The sequence below is a fragment of the Schistocerca serialis genome, chromosome 2 (genome assembly GCF_023864345.2).
Source record: "Schistocerca serialis cubense isolate TAMUIC-IGC-003099 chromosome 2, iqSchSeri2.2, whole genome shotgun sequence".
Classification (NCBI taxonomy): Eukaryota; Metazoa; Arthropoda; class Insecta; order Orthoptera; family Acrididae; genus Schistocerca; species Schistocerca serialis.
Window position 1 is genome coordinate 589,179,818 of NC_064639.1, and position 22,040 is coordinate 589,201,857.

The following is a 22,040-nucleotide window of genomic DNA, read 5'->3' on the forward strand; positions in this document are numbered from 1 at the left end:
GAGAAAATTCACAAAGTAATTAAAGAAATTTGAAAAAATGAAACCACACCCAGCGATTGGAAAAACAAGCACTGAACCATCCACTCCACAAAAAAGGAGATAAAACAGATCCCAACAACTGCAGGGATCTCTCCTTGGTACCAGTAACATACAAAATATTGTCTAAAGCACCTCTTAATAGAATAGAGAAACAAAACGTATGTAATATAGGAGAGTACCAAGCAGGATTTAGAAAAGCAGGTCATGTGCACAACCGATTCTTAATTTAAAAACCATTTTGAAAGTGAGAACTATACAAATTAAAAACACAGTAGTTAACTTCGTAGACTTCAAGAAGGCTTACGACTCAGTTGACAGACAAAAACTATTTGAGGTACTTTAAGAACCAGGTATAGATGAAAATACCAGAAGACTTACTGATCAAACGCTCACGGATATAACTTCAAGGATTACGTTTCAGGACGAAGTTTCTGAAACGTTCAAAATCAAAACAGAAGTTCTACAACGAGATGGACTATCCCCGATTCACTTTAAACTGGTTTTAGATAAAACAGTGAAAACATGGGAATCACATTAGAAGACGGAGGCACTTAATATATAAACATGGAACAAGGAAAGAAGAAATCTGAAGTGAAATGTTTAGCCTTTGCGGATGATACACCACTGATAACTGAAAACCGAAGAGCCGCAACTGTTGTTCTTGATATGTTACATGAGGTTGCTGAAAAGACTGGGCTAGAAATATATTATGAAAAAACCGAGTATATAGAACACAAACACGGCAGCGAAAAATTTATGAAAAAAAGTATGTAAAAATTAAAGAGTTGATAAATTTAAACACCTCAGGGAATGGATCCAAGCAACGGACTGGATAAAGGAACAAATAAAGAAAGAGTAAAGGAGTTAGAATTTGCATACAAACTAACACAAAAGTACTATAATAAGAAATCAATATCCATCCAAGCGAAGACCAGACATTATAATTATTCAGTTATTAGAATACCAGGAACATATGGATCAGAGTGCCCAAAATTGAATAAGAAAGGCGAACCGAAATAATTCTAAGAAAAGAGTGAGGAAAATACCGAGCAAAATTCAAGGTTCTGAAAAAACAATGAAAATGTATCGATTAAAAGAAGAAATGAAGATTTATATGAAGATATACAAAAAATCACAGTTACAGTGAGGAAGAGATGGCTGAAACTGTATGGAAATTTTAAAGAAGAACAATCGGTTACCAAGGAAATTTTCAGTTGTGTTGATAAATTGAAGAAAACTGTAGGATTGATAGAAGCAGTGAAGAAAGATGCAAACAAAATAGGTGTTACTGAAAAAAAAAATAGGTGACAGGAAACGCTTCAGGCTACCGATAGAAAACGTAACCTACGAAGAAGATAAGCCAAAAGCTGGACCAAAGAGAGTGCGGACCGATGATCAGAGACGAGCAGCTGGGGAGAAAATGAAGTACTGGGAAGTATTACTGTACTACTGTGTTGTATTTTTTTATAGGTATTTGTGGTGGAGTCGTGGAGCAGTGACTGTAGAGCAGCCAAGGTTCTCCACAGAGATCATTTCATCAGTCAATACTTCGAACAGACAAGCACAGTTAACATTTTCAACTACGTCACTCATATGCCAGTTTAGTCAAGTCCAGTTCTACGTTTCGAAGTAGATGTTTCTCTGACTTTCGGAGAGTATTTAGCGTATCAATTCATTTCGGGAATTGCGCGTGTGTTTGTCGTTCGATTAAGAGTGAATTGCTAGTGGAGTGACGTTACTAGGCAAGATTAAAACGATTCAAAATTCAGTTTTTTATATGGTGTGGTTGGAACTAGAACAATGTTCAACATGAGCGTTGACAGCAGTCTAACGTTGAATCCGTAAATGAGCATTCAGAAGTAGAAGAGACCGCAGCGTACACGCAAGTAGTTCCGGATTTTGAATCAGTTAAGACTTTTAATGGTTCAACAGAAGAAGTATCTTCAAAAGTAGAGAGTGAACCTACAAAAGTAGAGAGCGTATCTACAACTGTAGCAAATGTTTTTCTCAATAACGGAAATATCTGCAATGGTAGCCAACATAAAAACTGAACAAAACGAATTACCAACCAATCTTGACTTTGAATTAGAAACATCGCGGGTTCTGAAATTGCAACTAAGTGCTCCGAGATCTCTAATGAGTTTCTTCAGTTATAACAAGCCCAGGAAAAAATTTCATAAGGAGTTACGAGAGGTAGCAACGAAGTTAATAATTTAAGATCCAGCCAGGAAGATGCTGAAGCCTTTGTTGGCCAGATAAGCGACATAATTAAGAACATGTCATCTGGTCATGAATAACAAATCGTAAGCAAGTCTGAGGAGCATGAAACCAGTTTTAACAGTAAATTAGAAGAGTGGGCTAAGGCAAACGAAAAATAGCAGCTTTATTGTGTTAATAAAGGAATAAATGAATCGTTAGATATCTGCACATGGCATTACACGTTGGGACGGATGGCCTTTGGCAGGAAACCCTCGGGCTTCCACACAGTCATAACTTTTCTGGGAGTATTTATATTCACTGCAAAATGGTTTTCTTCATTTTTGAAGTTTTTCCTGGACGGATATTATTACTAGATCCAGTAATGCCGTATCCAATCAAGATGGCGTCACAGCATAGACAACTTCCGAACGTTGTATTCCTAGAAATCTAATTTGTTTTCCAGTCGCCGGCCGCGGTGGTCTCGCGGTTCTAGGCGCGCAGTCCGGAACCGCGCGACTGCTCCGGTCGCAGGTTCGAATCCTGCCTCGGGCATGGATGTGTGTGATGTCCTTAGGTTAGTTAGGTTTAAGTAGTTCTAAATTCTAGGGGACTGATGACCACAGCAGTTAAGTCCCATAGTGCTCAGAGCCATTTGAACCATTTTTTGTTTTCCAGTTATAGCCTTATACACCGAAGCGCTAAAGAAACTAGTATAGGCATGCATATTCAAATACAGAGGTATGTAAACAGGTAGAATAAGGCGTTGCGGTCGGCAACGCCTATATAAGGCAACAAGTGTCAGGTGCAGTTGGATCGGTTACTGCTGTTAAAATGACAGGTTATCAAGATTTAAGTGATTTAGAACGTGGTGTTATAGTCGACGCACGAGTGTAGCAACACAGCATCTCCGAGGTAGCGGTGAAGTAGGGGCCTTCTCGTACGACTCTTTCACGAGTGTACCGTGAACATCAGGAATCGGGCAAAACATCAAATCTCAGACACCGTTTCGGCCGGAAAAAAATCTAGCAAGAATAGGACCAGCGACGAATGAACAGAATCGTTCAACGTGACAGAAGTGCAACCCTTCCGCAAATTGCTGCACGTTTCAATGCTTGACCATCAACAAGTGTAAGCGTGCGAACCATTCAACGAAACATCAATGATATGGGCAACCGGAACCGAACACCTACTCGTGTATCCTTGATGACTAGAACACAAAGCTTTACGCCTCGCCTAGGCCCATCAACACCGACATTGGACTGTCGATGACTCGAAACATGCTGCCTGGTCGGATGAGTCTCGTTTCAAATTGTATCGAGCGGATGGACGTGTACGTGTGTGGAGACAACATCATGAATCCATGGACCCTGAATGTCAGCAGGGGACTGCTGAATTTGATGGAGGGTCTGTAATGGCGCGGGGCGTGTGCAGTTGGACTGTAACGGGACCCTTGATCCGTCTAGGTACGACTCTGCCACGTGACACGTACGTAAGCATCACCTGCATCCAATCATGCCCATTGTGCATTCCGATGGACTTGAGCAGTTCCAGCAGGACAATGCGACATCCCACACGTCCAGAATTGCTACAGAGTGGCTCCAGGAGCAGTCTTCTGTGTTTAAACATTTCCGCTGACACCAAACTCCCCAGGCATGAACATTATGGACTATATCTGGGATGCCTTTCAACGTGCTGTTCAGAAGAGATACCCAGCGCCTCGAACTCTCACGTATTTATGGAAAGCCCTGCAGGATTCATGGTTTCAGTTCTCTCCAGCACTATTTCAGACATTAGTCGAGTCCAAGTCACGTCTTGCTGAGGCACTTCTGCATGCTCGCGGGGGTTCTACACGATATTAGGTAGGTGGAACAGTTTCTTTGGCTCTTCACTGTAGCTTATCTGCCCAACATGGGTCATTGGTTGCAATTACAGGTGAACGCCAGGCAGTAGAAAACTATTTTCGCGGAACTTCAGAAAGCAGGTATCAGAAGGAAGTGCTACTTAATAAGCGTACTGATAATTACAGAAACATTACATAAATATTTAGCACATTATCTTTGATTTTGAATCAAATTCGAGATGAAAAATTACATCAAACACATTTTAATGATTTTTTATGCTGTGTTGAAGCTGAGGGAGTGGAAATAACGGACGTGACGGGAGGGTTGGGTATCAGGATGGGATGTTATGAGTAAGAGTCAACTAACTAGCGTTTTAGATTATTTGTATGAATCAGTGTATCAATGGATTAATTGAATCTTAATAATCAATTAGTCGACCAACTGTTGTTATGTCTTTATTTTTAAGTCCATAAAGCATCCCCACAGATTATTATTAAATAAAGCGAAGCTATTGCACTTATATTCCTCCTCAGCTTAATGAAATACATAATTACATTTTTTCAAATTTTTGACATAAATATATACTTACTTAAGATATATTTCTAAAGTTAATTAATATCGCTGTTTTTAAAACTGGTTCTGTAGCGAATGTGCTTACAAACACCAAAAATTTTCAAGAAGTGAATGAGGAACTGTAATTATTTGACATTTTTACACTGAGTTTCGAACAGTAAGCTGTTGCTATGTCCCCTACACTAGAAAATAGTCTTTCAGAAATAACAGATGAAGTGACCATGGAGTATACACTGCCGCGTTGTCCTTCCCGTACTGCAGAGGAGATGATATTCGGTTGACTGCAGGTTGGTGTAAATAGAGTCAAACTTCAGAAACTATATCTTGGTTACGTGCTTTTATTTTGATAGAACTCTGCTTCTGCTGTATTGAAACCAATGTCTCTGAATGCTACACAAACCGTCTGCAGCAGTAGTCGGCTAGTGTACTTGTGATTGTTCGACTTTGGCTACTTTCTGTATGTGTTTCTTCTGAACAATAGCATTTGACATGCCAGAGGTAAGAGAGACTGCCACGGCACCTTGAAAAAGGAGCTATTATTGCTCTTACTGATTTTCTTTCAGACATTTACATTATACGAGGTTAATCTCAAAAGTAAGGTCTCATATTTTTTGATAAGTACAGAGCTCTGTTTGTGTGGCAGTTGGTCACACTGTTCTGAAGAGTGCTTCACGCGCTGTGTGTAAACATGCGAACGCCGCGCGAAGGTGCTCAGTCTTTCTTGGCAGTCGTTTAGAATGGAGCTCCCGCTGGATGTTACCGCCAAGTGCGAATTGCCCTCAGTTATTTGGTTTTTGAACGCAAAGGGCACTGCGCCCATTGAAAGCCATCGCCAATTGACGGAAGTGTATGGTGAGTCGTGCATGGATGTCAGAAATGTTTGTAAGTGTTGTAAAAAGTTTGCAGCTGGTCGGACCGAAATTCACGACGAAAAAAGGAGCGGGAGACCGTCAATTTCTGAAGAGATAGTGTTGAAGGTTGAGCGAAGCATGAGTGAAGATCGGCTGATCAGCCTGGATGATCTCTGCACGTTGGTTCCTGAGGTTTCTCGAAGCACCGCTCACAGAATTTTAACTGAAAGAAGAGGTTCATAACTTTCTGAACAGCATGGTGGCGAGCTGGTATGACATGGGCATACAAAAACTGCCACAGCGTCTACACAAATGCATCGACAGAAATGGTGATTATGTCGAAAAATACACTCCTGGAAATGGAAAAAAGAACACATTGACACCGGTGTGTCAGACCCACCATACTTGCTCCGGACACTGCGAGAGGGCTGTACAAACAATGATCACACGCACGGCACAGCGGACACACCAGGAACCGCGGTGTTGGCCGTCGAATGGCGCTAGCTGCGCAGCATTTGTGCACCGCCGCCATCAGTGTCAGCCAGTTTGCCGTGGCATACGGAGCTCCATCGCAGTCTTTAACACTGGTAGCATGCCGCGACAGCGTGGACGTGAACCGTATGTGCAGTTGACGGACTTTGCGCGAGGGCGTATAGTGGGCATGCGGGAGGCCGGGTGGACGTACCGCCGAATTGCTCAACACGTGGGGCGTGAGGTCTCCACAGTACATCGATGTTGTCGCCAGTGGTCGGCGGAAGGTGCACGTGCCCGTCGACCTGGGACCGGACCGCAGCGACGCACGGATGCACGCCAAGACCGTAGGATCCTACGCAGTGCCGTAGGGGGCCGCACCGCCACTTCCCAGCAAATTAGGGACACTGTTGCTCCTGGGGTATCGGCGAGGACCATTCGCAACCGTCTCCATGAAGCTGGGCTACGGTCCCGCACACCGTTAGGCCGTCTTCCGCTCACGCCCCAACATCGTGCAGCCCGCCTCCAGTGGTGTCGCGACAGGCGTGAATGGAGGGACGAATGGAGACGTGTCGTCTTCAGCGATGAGAGTCGCTTCTGCCTTGGTGCCAATGATGGTCGTATGCGTGTTTGGCGCCGTGCAGGTGAGCGCCACAATCAGGACTGCATACGACCGAGGCACACAGGGCCAACACCCGGCATCATGGTGTGGGGAGCGATCTCCTACACTGGCCGTACACCACTGGTGATCGTCGAGGGGACACTGAATAGTGCACGGTACATCCAAACCGTCATCGAACCCATCGTTCTACCATTCCTAGACCGGCAAGGGAACTTGCTGTTCCAACAGGACAATGCACGTCCGCATGTATCCCGTGCCACCCAACGTGCTCTAGAAGGTGTAAGTCAACTACCCTGGCCAGCAAGATCTCCGGATCTGTCCCCCATTGAGCATGTTTGGGACTGGATGAAGCGTCGTCTCACGCGGTCTGCACGTCCAGCACGAACGCTGGTCCAACTGAGGCGCCAGGTGGAAATGGCATGGCAAGCCGTTCCACAGGACTACATCCAGCATCTCTACGATCGTCTCCATGGGAGAACAGCAGCCTGCATTGCTGCGAAAGGTGGATATACACTGTACTAGTGCCGACATTGTGCATGCTCTGTTGCCTGTGTCTATGTGCCTGTGGTTCTGTCAGTGTGATCATGTGATGTATCTGACCCCAGGAATGTGTCAATAAAGTTTCCCCTTCCTGGGACAATGAATTCACGGTGTTCTTATTTCAATTTCCAGGAGTGTAGCTATATGTTCAAGCTCTAAGCCGGCCGGGGTTCTAGGCGCTACAGTCTGGAACCGCGCGACCGCTACGGTCGCAGGTTCGAATCCTGCCTCGGGCATGGATGTGTGTGATGTCCTTAGGCTAGTTAGGTTTAAGTATTTCTAAGTTATAGGGGACTGATGACACCAGAAGTTAAGTCCCGTAGTTTCAAACTGTAAACTGATGTAAACCATTGTAGAAATAAACAGGTTTATGCACTTATAAAAAATAGGAGACCTTACTTTTGGGATTACCCTCGTATATCGAAATATTTGTATCCATTAATTTTCTTGACAACAACTTATTAATCATAAGGACAATCGATAATGTAAAATTAATTGTCGTGAAAGAAATATTGGTACATCCATAACCGATTACCAGAATAATTACAATTTATCGATTAATTGTATTTAATTGCTCATCTCTAGCTAGGGGAGGAAGTGGGACATGGTAGAAATAGAGGTAATGAAGAGAGGGTGATTGTATTGAACTATGAAGCACACTACCTGAGGAGCAGAGCTTCCTGCAGCGTCTGCTGAGATACTCATGACGTGTGTTCCACTGTCTCATAAATCATGTATTAAGATCTTCAAACGCCCTCTGTGTGAAGCTGTGATATCTCGGCACTGGATTGGGAAAGAATTGTATGCTGTTAATGCAAATCATCATTTAAATATTAGCCATTTCTTAAGACTCTTCTGTCTTTTATTTTATTCAGATACACGTATAGTTAGATGTTAACATCAATTTTTACCAATCATTGGGTTATGTAGTATAAGAAGTAGAGGAGGAGAAGCACTACTGCCGAAACAATCAGAATAATGTTGGCAGAACTGCATGAAGCCCTGTCTGAGTGTTAACCTGCTTAACGATAGACCACGTCCCTCAGCTCCCACAAGTAACGTTGTTGTCACTTGAGAAGCTACGTGCAATGGACAAAAACCCAACAAGTTAACAAAAATTCCAATAATTGTTTTATTTTATATGACAGAATCTCCTTGTCTTGGATAGTTTTTAAACCAAGAGTTTAATATTTAAGAGACACATTTGCATAAAACATAAAATATGTCTAAAGAAGAATACTCAAAGACGCCAACAAACTTTTACAATATCTCATCAAACGTGTTACAATATTCATTATTACCTATAAATTTAGCAACATTTTGCGTATATTTTGTGTTCCGTACGTTTCACGTATTCGCTCCACTGTCGATAGCAGAAATAATGTAGATATTTTTAAAAAATCTGAATGAATTTGCTCAGCGTACATTGGAGTCAGAAAATGTGTGAACAACTGACAAATACATTATTCCATTTTTACAAAGTACGTATTAATGAAGACGTGCAGTTGTTGTTTATCGCAGAAAAGATGAATCAAGCACCACCTAAATATGGCAACAAGTCTCTTTGTCGAAATATCGTGAAAAAGTTAACGCGTGCCTGAGACAGACACCCGATAATTCTAGAAGTTAGAAATGTGACTGGAAAACATCAGATTGTTGAGTAAACACTTACAGGCTTACACACTAAAACTGCATAAAATACATTTGTTTCCGAGATTATTTATGAGAGGGCTTGCTTGCTTTATTACTCTAATAAGGTTTGTTGTACGACGAGACGCTTAAATTTATGAAGCGTGTGACTCCTGCTCAAAGTCAGTATCTGCCATAAAGTTGATATTAAAATGACCGCATGTAACTACAGAGTTAGAAAACGTAATTAACCCTAGACTGCTAAACACTCGTAAAATTTACGATAGCATTTGGTAAATATTCGCGGTTCCAACCAATGTGGACACGTGAGCGACACATACTCTTCAGAAGCTTAATGGCAAACACTATTGTTAACAATGGCTGAATTATTTGTTACCTGCCTCCAACAGTTTGATGACAGTACTACTCTTGTCATAAATATTATGAATGTTTGGTATTGATGTGCCTGTTTTCTAGTAGTAGGCACATTTATTTTACTGCTTAGACTTTATCTTAATGTGACATGTTAGGTGAGTCATCAAGCAATCAAAGTTAGAAGGATGTTAGGTTACAACAGATCTACCCTCTTTAGCGGTAATCTCGTCTTTTCCTCATGAAATGAGAACAGTATGGATGGTGCTGATTCTGATTTTGACACTGGCATATTAGGTGATTTGCTTGGGGAATTTCCCCTGAGTAGCAGCAGCAGAACACAATCGCCTCCAAAGAGAGAAGTATACGCATTTTTTTCTTCGCGCAAATAAAGACTGTCGACATTTCGGAACTATTGCTCAACCGGAATGTGTGTAGAACACTGAGCCAGGTCTTCTTTATACTGTAATGATTGTGTCTAAAGCAAAAGAATCTACTCGTTTTATATGTAGGTTACCGTATTCTTGGTGCTGTAGTAATTATAGTAATGTGTATCTATTACATAACGTAAATCATGACTTCTTTACCCATAACATTTTGAGCTGTAAAATGGTCATTATGGGGTATAAAAGAAGGTCTTTTGTACTTATTTTGTATATATCATACCACTGGAAATCTAATAATTGTAATTAACTAGTGCATAACCTCTACATTATGACTTCCTTTGAATAAAATTTGAAGCGATAAAATTTCTGATGGTTTAGCAGCAATACAACATTTATTGCCCGAGGGTCAGTTTGAGAGCTTGCGTAATAGTAATGGAGATTAAGATCAACCGATGCTCGACCAGAAATAAAAACTCTCCAAGTAACAGGTGTATCAGCCTGCCGGTTAGCCGAGCGGTCTAACGCACGGCTTTCTGGAGAGGGAAGGAGCGCCTGGTCCCCGGCACGAATCCGCCCGGCGGACTTGTGTCGAGGTCCGGTGAGCCAGCCAGTCTGTGGATAGTTTTTAGGTGGTTTTCCATCTGCCTCGGCAAATGTGGGCTGGTTCCCCTTATTCCGCCTCAGCTACACTATGTTGGCGATTGCTGCGCAAACAAGTTTTCCGCGTACGCGTACACTACCATTACTCTTGTCACGCAAACACAGAGGTTACACTCGTCTGGTGTGAGACCGGGTGCCGAACCGCACAATAACCCTGGGTTCGGTGTGGGGCGGCGGAGGGGTGAAGTGGACTGCGGTAGTCGTCGTGGGGTTGTGGACCACTGCGGCTGCGGCGGGGACGGAGCCTATCCGTCGTTTCTAGGTCCCCGGTTAACATACAACATACACCATACAATATGCGTATCACAGTAGTGGGAGAAATCATCTCGTGTCAAAAGTGTACTCGGATGAGACGTCGACGGTCCCCAGTGGACTTATTTATTGCAAACTCCAGCACTTTGCGACAGTGACTCAACGCTCCGCGTGTCAGTATTTGATGCCAAACTGAGTCAGAATGACTATGTGGGTGATGACGGTTGCCAAGGTGGAGATGACCAAACTCCTGCGGATGTGGAAGAAGCCGCCGGCGGTGAAGCTCAGAGGCGGTCCCCTCCGCACTTCACGCAGGAAGGCCTCTGCCTCTGGCAGCGGCGTCCCACACAGAGCGGACGCCGTTGCCGCCCTGTGCAGCAGGACTCCCGTCCGGCGTTCCTCGTCGCACGCGGCGGCGCAGCACATGGACACCGCCACCAGCTTCACTCCGTGGAAGGCCAGCCACACCGAGGAGACGAGCAGGGAATGACTCAGGACACCGGACTTCCTCTCGACGTCTTCCATCACCACCAACACAATTATTTCGTAAGAACTGCAGATGACGCCGAAGAATGCACTGGCCATCATTAACACCACGGCGGGCCCATACTGCTGCTGTAGCGCCTCTGCCGCACGGTGGAGAACAGCGTACGCTGCGCGGAGGTCGTTGACGTTCGTGTCTCGTGGCCCCCGAGACAGCTGATGTTCACCAATAACTATCTCTATGAGGTATTCATCTGCAAGTCCTGCCGTTCCAATATCTCGCCGAACCGCCAAGACTATTTGTCTGTTCAGCACTTTGTACCGCCGTAGAAGCTCTAGCACCAAGACTGGAAACAGTGGAGTAACTAGTGCGCAAATTACTGAGTAAAACACGTGTGCAACTGACACTAACACACGATAGTTTTGCGACAGGTTGTTGTACAGGTTCAAAACGGCCACAAAGAACAGAATTAATGCACTAATCGTGCTCACAAAGAAGACTGCGCTTCCAGCCTTTACTCTGGCATCGTTCCTCAGTTGAAGGCGCAGGTCTACATATTTCAGAATCCGAAGAAATATCTTGATGTGCCCGAGCTTGCCAGATGCAGCTCTGCCGAAGAGGACTGCGTACTCTGACCACTGCATTAACCTGACGGTGATGTCAGTGAGGGCAACGACACCAGGAAGGACTTGAAACTGGACTAATGTGCTGTACAAGCAAACGAACATAAGGCAAAGCGCTATCAAAAACCAGATCAACGGCAGTAAGTCAAATACCTTATAACTCGTGGGCATAAGACCGAAAATTCCCCACAGTAAACACAGTGGTTTATAAACGATCGACAGCTCTCCATCAGTCTTCGTGTGAGAGAAGGCATTCCTAGCTGAAGGAATTACGCGTCGATTCATTTTCATGCCAGAGACGCGTGATTGCCTATGATGATCACTGCACGTTATTGTGTAACTGCCTTATTTTGCGCTGCAGTGGCCTGCGATGAAATCTGCTTCTGCCACCACTCGAAATTGCTTTCACAGTGACCCTTCAACAATTCTCTCTCCGTCTCGAGTTATTTGTCATTTATTATGTAATGTTTCTTTAGTGCCCTCTCGAAGCCAGAGACATTATTGATCTTCCCAATAATATTTTAATCTAAAACTTCCTCTCCGATAAGCCGCAATTTCATTAAGAAAAAATACATCAAGATCGCACCATTTTAAGATTTTAAGGCCAATCTTTACACAGGCCAAATAGCTTTGAAACTTATTGCGATATCTGATCACAGAAATCTTAAAAAGTGGGGCAGTACGCAGCATAGCGAACCTGATAACCTCACAACATCGTCGTGTTTACACCAAAGAAATAGGAAGTGTAGCACTTTCTATTCTTTCTTCTGTTTGTCGTCAGTAGACTTAATGGTGTGAGCAGCAAGCCATCCCGATTGCTTGCGGAGATATTTTCTTCGATCACCTACCGTGCTGGCACTCCGAAGTAACAATGCGCGCTGCTCAGAAATTAGTGTTGAAACCACCGGCTGTTTTTAACAATCGATTGGCGACCGATTGTTTGCTCATTCAGTCGGTTTCTTCAGTAGAATGGAACAACCGAATGAAACGAGTCACTGCCATATGGATGTTTTCACTCACTCACCAGATTTGAGTGCCTTCATTCAATGCGAGACAACAGACTGACAGAAGTTTCTATCGGGTGCGGTTGTGTCGATGTTTTCACTCAGTCTCTTGGTTTAAGTTATTTTATTAACATACTTCTTCAGCGTTTGCCTTTATACACGAACGATGACTAGGATTGGCGCCGTTTTTAGAGACAAGTAAAGTGTCTTATTACAAGGAGATACGAATAAAAAGTGTATACCGTATCTAAAAATAAAGTGTTCTCAAAATATATGTATTTACCTATTTACAAACGACTTTTCCTACTTAAGGCATTAAATATCAATTTTTGGTTTGTTTTAAAAGATTAATAGCTAATAATGCACTGTATATTGATGTATATATAAGTAATGAACAATCACTTCAAACACGATTTTGTTAATTCAGTTTCTTGTCTGTTCCTTCGCTACAAATTATGCAATTGATTTTAAACTACTTCCCCATAAGCTCAGACTTGAAACTTTCAACGTAACTAAGAACGGATGACAACACAATATTAACATTCTTTTTTCTGGTGTGTGGCGGGAAGTGTTTTGTGTGCCACTGCTGTTTACCTGTTTTCCTATTCCAGTCGTAAATGTTTCGCACTTATGAACGATTGTCGCTAAGCTTCCATGTTGGTTCGATTCTCTCTAATTTTTTTCATTCGCAGTCTTTTCCGCGAAATAGAAGTAGGTGAAAGAGATATGTTGATTTACTCAGTAGAAGCGAAACTAAAATAAACCTAAAATTTAGCACATGTCTCTGGTGTAATATCACCAAAATGTCTGAAATCAGCCGAAAAATTTCACACGCAAAATAGTAAAAAGCAGAAGATAACCAATTAAATAAAAATATTTTTAATATAACACAGTTTCAAAAGGAACTAAAACGTATTAAAAAGATCCTCTAGCTCCATAGAGATTCCTAAGACCACACAGACCGACCTGAAACTCTGTTCTTACGAATTGTTAATAGCTTTAACAATACTTGCAACTTCAAATTGGGAAACGGGGTGCATGCAATAGATAATAGTAAGGAGTGTAGAGAATAGTTGTCACTGAGAAAAATCACACGACAGTTCATATCTTTTGAAGTGACGTAAAACTATTAGCCACTTAGGTAAGCTACTCAAGCATCAACCTTTGCGTTTTAAATTTTGCAAGTAGTGTCACAGCTATTAAAAATCCACAAACCTGTTTGGAGATAGGAGAAATTATGTAATACTTTTTAATTCGTTTTAAATACGTGTTACATTAAAAAGTTTTTTACTTAAATAATTATTTTGGATTTAAATTTACTTAAGCTCTGTCTCTATTTTTCGACGGTTTGGACCTATAGGCATTTGCACGCATTAGGAATAATTCTTTCTCGATAAATGCTGAGGTGAAACGAAAATAAACCACATGCGAAACACGTTTTTCTTCCTTTTTGGTTGATTGGTTGCCTTTTAAGCATATACTGCCACTTGTGGGAAGTATTTTTCATCATTCCCCAATTTCATTTAAGATTTTTAATTAATATAGTTTCATAATATGAATCATCCTTGCAGATACTGTATATCGCACTGAATTTATCACGTCATTCAGTCATTATTTCTCACATTCATATAAATTACTATGATTCACATACACATATATTTATGTAATAGATAAGGCTTCTTTATTTTCATTACGCTTATTCGTACATCAGATTCACTTGCAGTATCATTTACTTCCATTTACGCGGTACATATAATCGAAATATATTTATAAATTTCAAACTTTACAGATTCTTACAACAATCGAAACACAACGATCTTCACGATGACGATGCAACCCAAGGTTATTTCTGAAGGTAGTGTTACGTGTCTTGAAATGTGTCTGAGTAATATAGTTATTCTGCAGAGTTTCCGCGGTCTAGGGATAGCGTTTTTGATCAGTAATCATAACGTCCTCGGTCACGGATCCGAATCCCGTCATCGCTTAAATTTCGATTAATAATCAGCATTGGCTGCCAAAGACTTCCGTCATGAAAGTCACCTTCATTCTGCCGACCGACTTGTCAAAGGGGGCTGAGAAGCGGACAGAGCTTCAGCGCACTCTCTTGTCCAAGGGGTGGGAAACTGCCCCCAAAGGCGGAAGAATCAACAATAATCAGTAGCATGAGGATGCAGAAGGCAATGGAAACCACTGAATTAAAGACACTTGACGTGTATCCACAGGACATGTTGCCTGTAATTGAAGAAGTGGCATGATAATCTATTCATTGGCAAAAGATTCCGGAATAGTCCCCCGTTCGGATCTCTGGGAGAGGACTGCCGAGGAGGAGGTGACTATGAGAAAACGATTGAATAATCAACGAATGGATAACGTTCTATGAGTCGGGGTGTGGAATGTCAGAAGCTTGAACGTGGTAAGGAAACTAGAAAATCTGAAAAGGGAAATGCAAGGGCTCAATCTAGATATAGTAGGGGTCAGTAAAGTGAAATGGAAAGAAGACAAGGATTTCTGGTGAGATGAGTGTAGGTAATATCAACAGCAGCAGAAAATGGTATAACGGGGAAAGGATTCGTTGTGAATAGGAAGGTAGGGCAGAAAGTGTGTTACTGTGAACAGTTCAGTGATAGGGTTGGTTCAAATGGTTCAAATGGCTCTGAGCACTATGGGACTTAACATCTGAGGTCAGCAGTCCCCTAGAACTTAGAACTACTTAAACCTAACTAACCTAAGGACAAAACACACATCCATGCCCTAGGCAGGATTCGAACCTGCGACCGTACCGGTAGCGCGGTTCCGGACTGAAGCGCCTAGAACCGCTAGGCCACTCCGGCCGGCAGTGATAAGGTTGTTCTCACGGAATCGACAGCAATCGAATACCGTATATGAGGATATTTGAAGGGTAATACAGTACATAAAGGGACATTAAAATCTAATAGTTGTGGGGAAGTGGAATGTAGTTGTAGGGGAAGAAGTAGAAGAAAAGGTTACAGGAGAACATGGGCTTGGGATAAGGAATGTGGGAGGAGAAAGCCTAACTGAGTTCTTTAACAAATTTCATCTAGTAATAGCGAATACTCTGTTCAAGAATTACAAGAGGAGGAGGTATACTTGGAAAAGGCAGGGTGATACGGTAAGATCTCAGTTAGATTACATAATGGTCAGACAGAGATTCCGAAATCAGATACTGGATTCTAAGGCACATCCAGGAGCAGATATAGCCTCACATAACGATATAGTACTGATGAGGGCCGGCCGAAGTGGCCGTGCGGTTAAAGGCGCTGCAGTCTGGAACCGCAAGACCACTACGGTCGCAGGTTCGAATCCTGCCTCGGGCATGGATGTTTGTGATGTCCTTAGGTTAGTTAGGTTTAACTAGTTCTAAGTTCTAGGGGACTAATGACCTCAGCAGTTGAGTCCCATAGTGCTCAGAGCCATTTTGAAGTACTGATGAGGAAGAATCAATACACAAAGCAGTGGATTACGAAGTACTAGGGAATGATGAGATATGCTTGAAATTGTGTAAGGCTATAAATAAAGCAATAAGGAATAGTTCAGTAGGCAATACAGTTGAAGAGGAATGGACGTCTCTAGAAAGGGCCAGCACAGATGATGGAAAGAAAAACATAGGAACGAAGACGGTGACTGCGAAGAGACCGTGGGTAACAGAAGAAATACTTCAGTTGATAGATGAAAGGAGGAAGTCCAAACATGTTCCGGGAAACTCAGGAATACAGAAATAAACAATGAATAAGGAATGAAATAAATAGGAAGTGCAGGGAAGCTAAGACAAAATGGGTGAATGAAAAATGTGAAAAAATCGAAAGGAAATGATTGTCTGATGGACAGACTCAGCATACAGGAAGGTCAAAACAACATTAAAAGCAAGGGTGGTAACATTAAGAGTGCAACGGGAATTCCATTGTTAAATGCAGAGGAGAGAGCGGATATGTGGACAGAAAACATTGATAGCCTCTATGAGGGGGAAGATTTGTCTGATGTGATAGAAGAAGAAACATGAGTCGATATAGAAGAGACAGGGGACCCAGTATTAGGATCGGAATTTAAAAGAGCTTTGGAGGACTTAAGATCAAATAAGACGGAAGGAACAGATAATATTCCATCAGAATTTCTAAAGCTGTTGGGGGAAATGGCAACAAAACGACTATTCACGTTGGTGTGTAGAATGTATGAGTCGGGCGACATACCATCTGACTTTTGGAAAAATACCATCCACACAATTCCGAAGACTGCAAAAGCTGAAAATTAGCTTGACAACGCATGCATCCAAGTTGCTGACAAGAATAATATACAGAAGAAATGAAAAGAAAATTGAAGATGCGCTAGGTGACGAACAGTTTGGCTTTGGAAAAGGTAAAGGCACGAGAGAGGCAATTTGGAGTCTGCGGTTGATAAAGAAAAATCAAGACACGTTCATAGGATTTGTCGACTTGGAAAAAGCGTTCGACAACGTAAAATGGAGGAAGATGTTCGAAATTCTGAGAAAACTAGGGTAAGGTATAGGGAGAGACGGATAATATATAATACGTACAAGTGCCGAGAGGGAATAATAGGAATGGATGACCTAGAACAAAGTGCTTGCATTAAAAAGGGTGTTAGACAGGGATTTAGTCTTTCACCCCCATTGTTCAATCTGTACATCGAAGAGGGAATGATGGAAATAAAAGAAACATTTAAGAGTCGAATTAAAATTCAAGGTGTAAGGGTGACAATGACGCGATTCGGTGACGACATTGCTATCCTGACTGAAAGCGAAGAAGAATTACATAATTTGCTGAATGGAATGAACAACCTAATGAGTACAGAATATAGACTGAGAGTAAATTGAAGAAATACGAAGGTAACGCGAAGTAGTGGAAATGAGCACAGCGAAAAACTTAACTTCAGGATTGATGGTCACGAAGTAGATAAACTTAAGGAATTCTGCTATCTAGGCAGTAAAATAACCAATGACGGACGGAGTAAGGAGGACGTCAAAAGCAGACTACCAGTGTCAAAAAGGTTATTCCCGGCCCAGAGAAATCTACTAGTATCAAACATAGCCCTCGAAGAAATTTCTGAGAATGTACGTGTGGAGTACAGCATTGTATGGTAGTGAAACATGGACTGTGGGGAAACCGGAACAGAAGAGAATTGAAGCGTTTGAGATGTCGTGCTGCAGACAAATGTTGAAAATTTGATGGACTGATAATATAAGGAACGAGGAGGTTCTGCCTAGAATCGGAGAGGAAAGGAATATGTGGAAAACACTGATAAGGAGAAGGGAGAGGATGATAGGACATCTGTTAACATATGAGGGAATAACTTCCATGGTACTAGAGGGAGCTGTAGAGGGCAAAAACTGAGAGGAAGACCGGGACTGGAGTACATACAGCAAATAATTGAGGACATAGGTTGCAAAGCAGTCAGCAGACTGATGACCCAAAAAGAAAAAAAAAGAATACTAGATATGTTTTTTGTGATGTAAATGTTTGTGTGTCGTGCAAATGAGACTGAATTTGTTAAGCAGCCAAGCATTCTCCTAGACCAATGTGAAGAAACTGCGTAAAAAAAAGCGCAGCCGTTCCGAGTGGCCGGTGGGTTGAGGCGTCATGTCACGGACTGCGCGGCCCTTCCCGCTGGAGGTTCGAGTCCTCCCAGGGGTATGGGTGTGTGTGTTGTTCTTAGCATAAGTTAGTTTAAGTACTGTGTAACTCTAGAGACCGATGACCTAAGCAGTTTGGTCCCTTAGGAATTCACACACATTTGAATATTTGAAAAAAGCACACTCAGTCTGGCTGGCAAAAGCGATTTGAAGCGTCGGGGAATTAAGCCTGGACGGCTCCCCTCTTTCCTAGTCTGGCACACAGTTAGCAAACACACTTTTAAAATAGTACTTAAAATCGCTCAGTTCAGTTATAATTTTGCATCATTGAGTTCCTATGTGCTTTTGACTGATTTTATAAAACACAAAATGCATAGGCGGTTATAAATTTTTAAAGAAAACGCAAAATATTACTTAGACACCTCTGATTTAGACCTACAAGGAAATTCTTAACAGTTTTAACCAAGTAATAGCTGCCAGAATGTAGTCTGCAGATTGTTTACTTAACAGTGTAGTTTTGATTAGCTTTTGAAAACACCATCTTGTTCATGTTCTTCGATTTCAGCCGGTTCCTCCTTTCTGTACAAACTTGCCCGGCCTTTGAGAAGACTCGCTTCGATGGGTCGATTTGGCCTGAATTCACAAATACTTAAAGGAAGCGTCAGACAAAGGTAATAGCTGCTCGTGGTACGTCTTTCAAAAATCAGTGGATCAGGTTTCTCCTCTACGTCTTGAAGTTTTTTAAACAAGTAGAGCCACTAGTCCTTTTTCGCGTTTGTAAGCTGTACTGATCCTAACTTTTTTTTTCTGTTCCTGAAATAGAACGTGATCTCTTGCTTGAGTCGCCAAACTGTCAACCACAACTCTCCCATTGTTAGGAGCTAAGCTAATCTCCACCATGAGATTATTCCAGGACTTTCAGCTACTCCGAAATCACATTTTTGAACCGAGGGTCCAAAATAGTCGCTTTGGCACAGATACCAGTGCTGTCTTCTTCATAAGGCGTCAATCTTTTAACAGGGCCACCAGTAGATGTTTTCTCAAACCGGTGTCTACCTTCGCCGTTGGGGTTGTTTCTGGCATTGCTCTTTAGCATCGACTACAATGAAGGCTGTTTTGAACTGTTAGCAAGACAGTTCTTGTGTCAACTTGAACAGAGGTTCCAGTGGAAGAAGGCAGTCTTCCATAGTGCCCCACTCATCTGCCGTCAAAAGCCACCAGTTAACATATGAAAATGCCATTATGAGGGCGTCTTTGTCCAACAATAGACGCTGCATCATATGAAACGTAGAGTTTCACCTGATGGGGGTCTCCTGTTTAATTGCTCTTTATTCAGCCGAACTTGGCAGTTTACTAGTTTTTCAGATGCTACTGTACCGCCTTTGAAAAAGCTGATGATTCTGTGACATTTCTGTCTCAGTTAATTATTTGAGCAGAGCATCCCTAATGAATAACACTCATTTTCCTTGTTACATCCACCATAACACTTGCTTTGTCAGTAACAGACGAAAACACTTTGTCACCTATCCCCTATTAAGAAAAAAAATGTTTAAATGCCATCGGCAATTTTTTCTGAGTCCGCTGATCAGCGATGTGCACAGTATCCAGGGCACCAAACTGCGGCTTGCACTCAATAAAGTGCGCTGCCACTGCAGAAAACCCTTGTGTGTATATATCAGTCCACATGCCCGCAGACAGTCTGACATATTTGGTTTGAGCCAGTACATTGCCAACAACTTCTCTACTTTCGATACAGCGATAATTTAACGGTTTGTTTGTCAAGATTTTACTGGACCGCAAAGAATACCGCGATTCTAGCGCGTTAACTAGTTTCATGAATTTGGTATACTTCAGCAAAGAAAATGGAAGTAACACTCAGCTACAATATCAACGAGGAGAATGTCAGTCTCTTCAATGTTACTGCTAGATAGTTCTTTTACCTTCATGGTACCAGAAATAATATTTTGCCTTGGTATTATTCTGACGCTTGTGGGAGTACAGTACTTTGACGATTGGAGGAATGGCTTAACTACGGTTGTTTCTCTCATAATACTTCTTGTGTAATCAGGTTGACAGACTGCTACACCCGTGAACGTAGCAGTACCAACAGGGAAAGAGGCGGCGCACGTCTTGGAGCCAGGGAAGGAAGTGCTGGACATGGTGCTGGCTGATTGCCTGTTATATCTTCCGACAAATGATCAAGAGCCGAAATTTTTCAGAACTGATAGTTCTTCCTTTCCAAGGCGTCCAATGGATTACTGGATGAACCACGAAAATGTATTTCATTTTTATAGATCTACAGATCACAGCATCTCTTTCACTTTTTGTGTGGAATTCTTACGTAATTGAGCGTTTCGACATTTGATCCAGACGGCAAACTCAAAGCTCACTCACTATAACGTGAGCACAGTATCAATAAACACGGCCAAAAACTGCACTAAAAGGTACTGTAGATATCAGACGACAGAATTCTTGAAGGCAGATGATAACAGAGCGAAGTCAACAATAATCATTTAAGTGCACCTAAACGGTCTATTGCTCCTGCTAAGAACAGAATGCATTGACAATCAGGCGTGTCCATTGTCGCTCCTAGGAGAGGGTTGCGAATGTGGTTACACTGTTACAGACTATTTAAAATGGTGCCTTAGGACAGGTCTAACTGTGACACTTAGGTACCAAAATGTGAATGTGAGTTCTTCTTCATATGCGTGAAACACTACACATGCTACTTTTCACAGACTACAAAATGTAAACTGTATTTACCCTATAAAACTGGTGACGTAAATTTCTATACAGTATATTTCACCCTCCGCACAAATAAATGGCAGATTAAGTGTTTATAAGTAACAGTCAAATGATTTTCAATTTGTGGGCAACATCACACATTCTCTATAAAATGGAATGCAAACTGTCGGTAATAGGAGGCACTGATCATTTCTTCCTCTTAAGGAAACCATATGCTCGCATTTGCACCCCGACCTAGGGCTGAAACACATCCGGGTTTGCCCAGATTCGTCCAGAGATTATTATACGTACAACGGTGCGGGGTAGACCCATACCTTCTGTCAGGACTGGAGAAATTCGAGAAATTCGATTGATTGGATATAAATTAACTGTAGTAAAGCTACCTTATAATAATGATAATGAATAATGAAGACTGGCCTTAGACAGTTTCTTCGTTTTAGCCTATTGAAAACGCAGTGGCAGGAGCATACAGGATGTCCCAAAATGGACTTTATGACTTTGATCACGTATATTTCAGAAAGGGCAATAGGTAGAAAGGTGCGGTTTGCGGCATAATGTGCAGACACACATAAAGTGTTTTTTCTTTACATGTTAATTCTTCACTGCTTACCCCATAGCAGTTGTCACAGCATGCAGAATGGTTGGCACCGACAAGATGTGACTCCCAGGTCCTGCGGCACCTCATTGTATTTTTCTATTTATGAGGGACCTTCAGGACAAGTGAGCTCGTATCAGAGCAGCAACAGCGCACGTTAACAAAGACACGGTAGGCAGAATATGGGACTATGGAACTGGAATATCGGTTAGATATCCTGTGTGTTGCAGATGGTGCACACATTTAGTGAGACTATCCACCCCCCTCCCCGTGAATGTTCGTGACTGTCACGATTTTTCTAGATCTTTTCCGAACTTTTACAAAAATGTTTCGGGAGACCTGTATGTAGTTTGCAGAGGATTTAATGATTATGGAACGATTGAACCTGAATTAGATGTTCATTTCTCCTGTATCCAGAATGCTGCTATTGAAAGGGTATTTTTCCAAATGAGTAATGTATGGAACAGCGACAATACGCACTTTATTGTACAAACTACGAAGGCAATGTAAGTGTCTAGTGTGAACTAGGATGAAACCAAAGTCGAATGTTTT

At 42.1% G+C, this 22,040-nt stretch overlaps 1 protein-coding gene across 1 annotated transcript; it reads right to left on the reverse strand.

Annotated features, from left to right (window-relative positions):
* Positions 1 to 10,609: 10,609 nt before the first annotated feature.
* Positions 10,610 to 20,307, reverse strand: LOC126456258 (uncharacterized). Its single transcript, XM_050092009.1, has 2 exons — positions 20,253 to 20,307; positions 10,610 to 11,265 (listed from the first exon to the last, which is right to left on the reverse strand). The coding sequence occupies exons 1-2, from the start codon at positions 20,305 to 20,307 to the stop codon at positions 10,610 to 10,612; spliced, it is 711 nt and encodes a 236-aa protein (XP_049947966.1).
* Between the last annotated feature and the right edge of the window lie 1,733 nt (positions 20,308 to 22,040).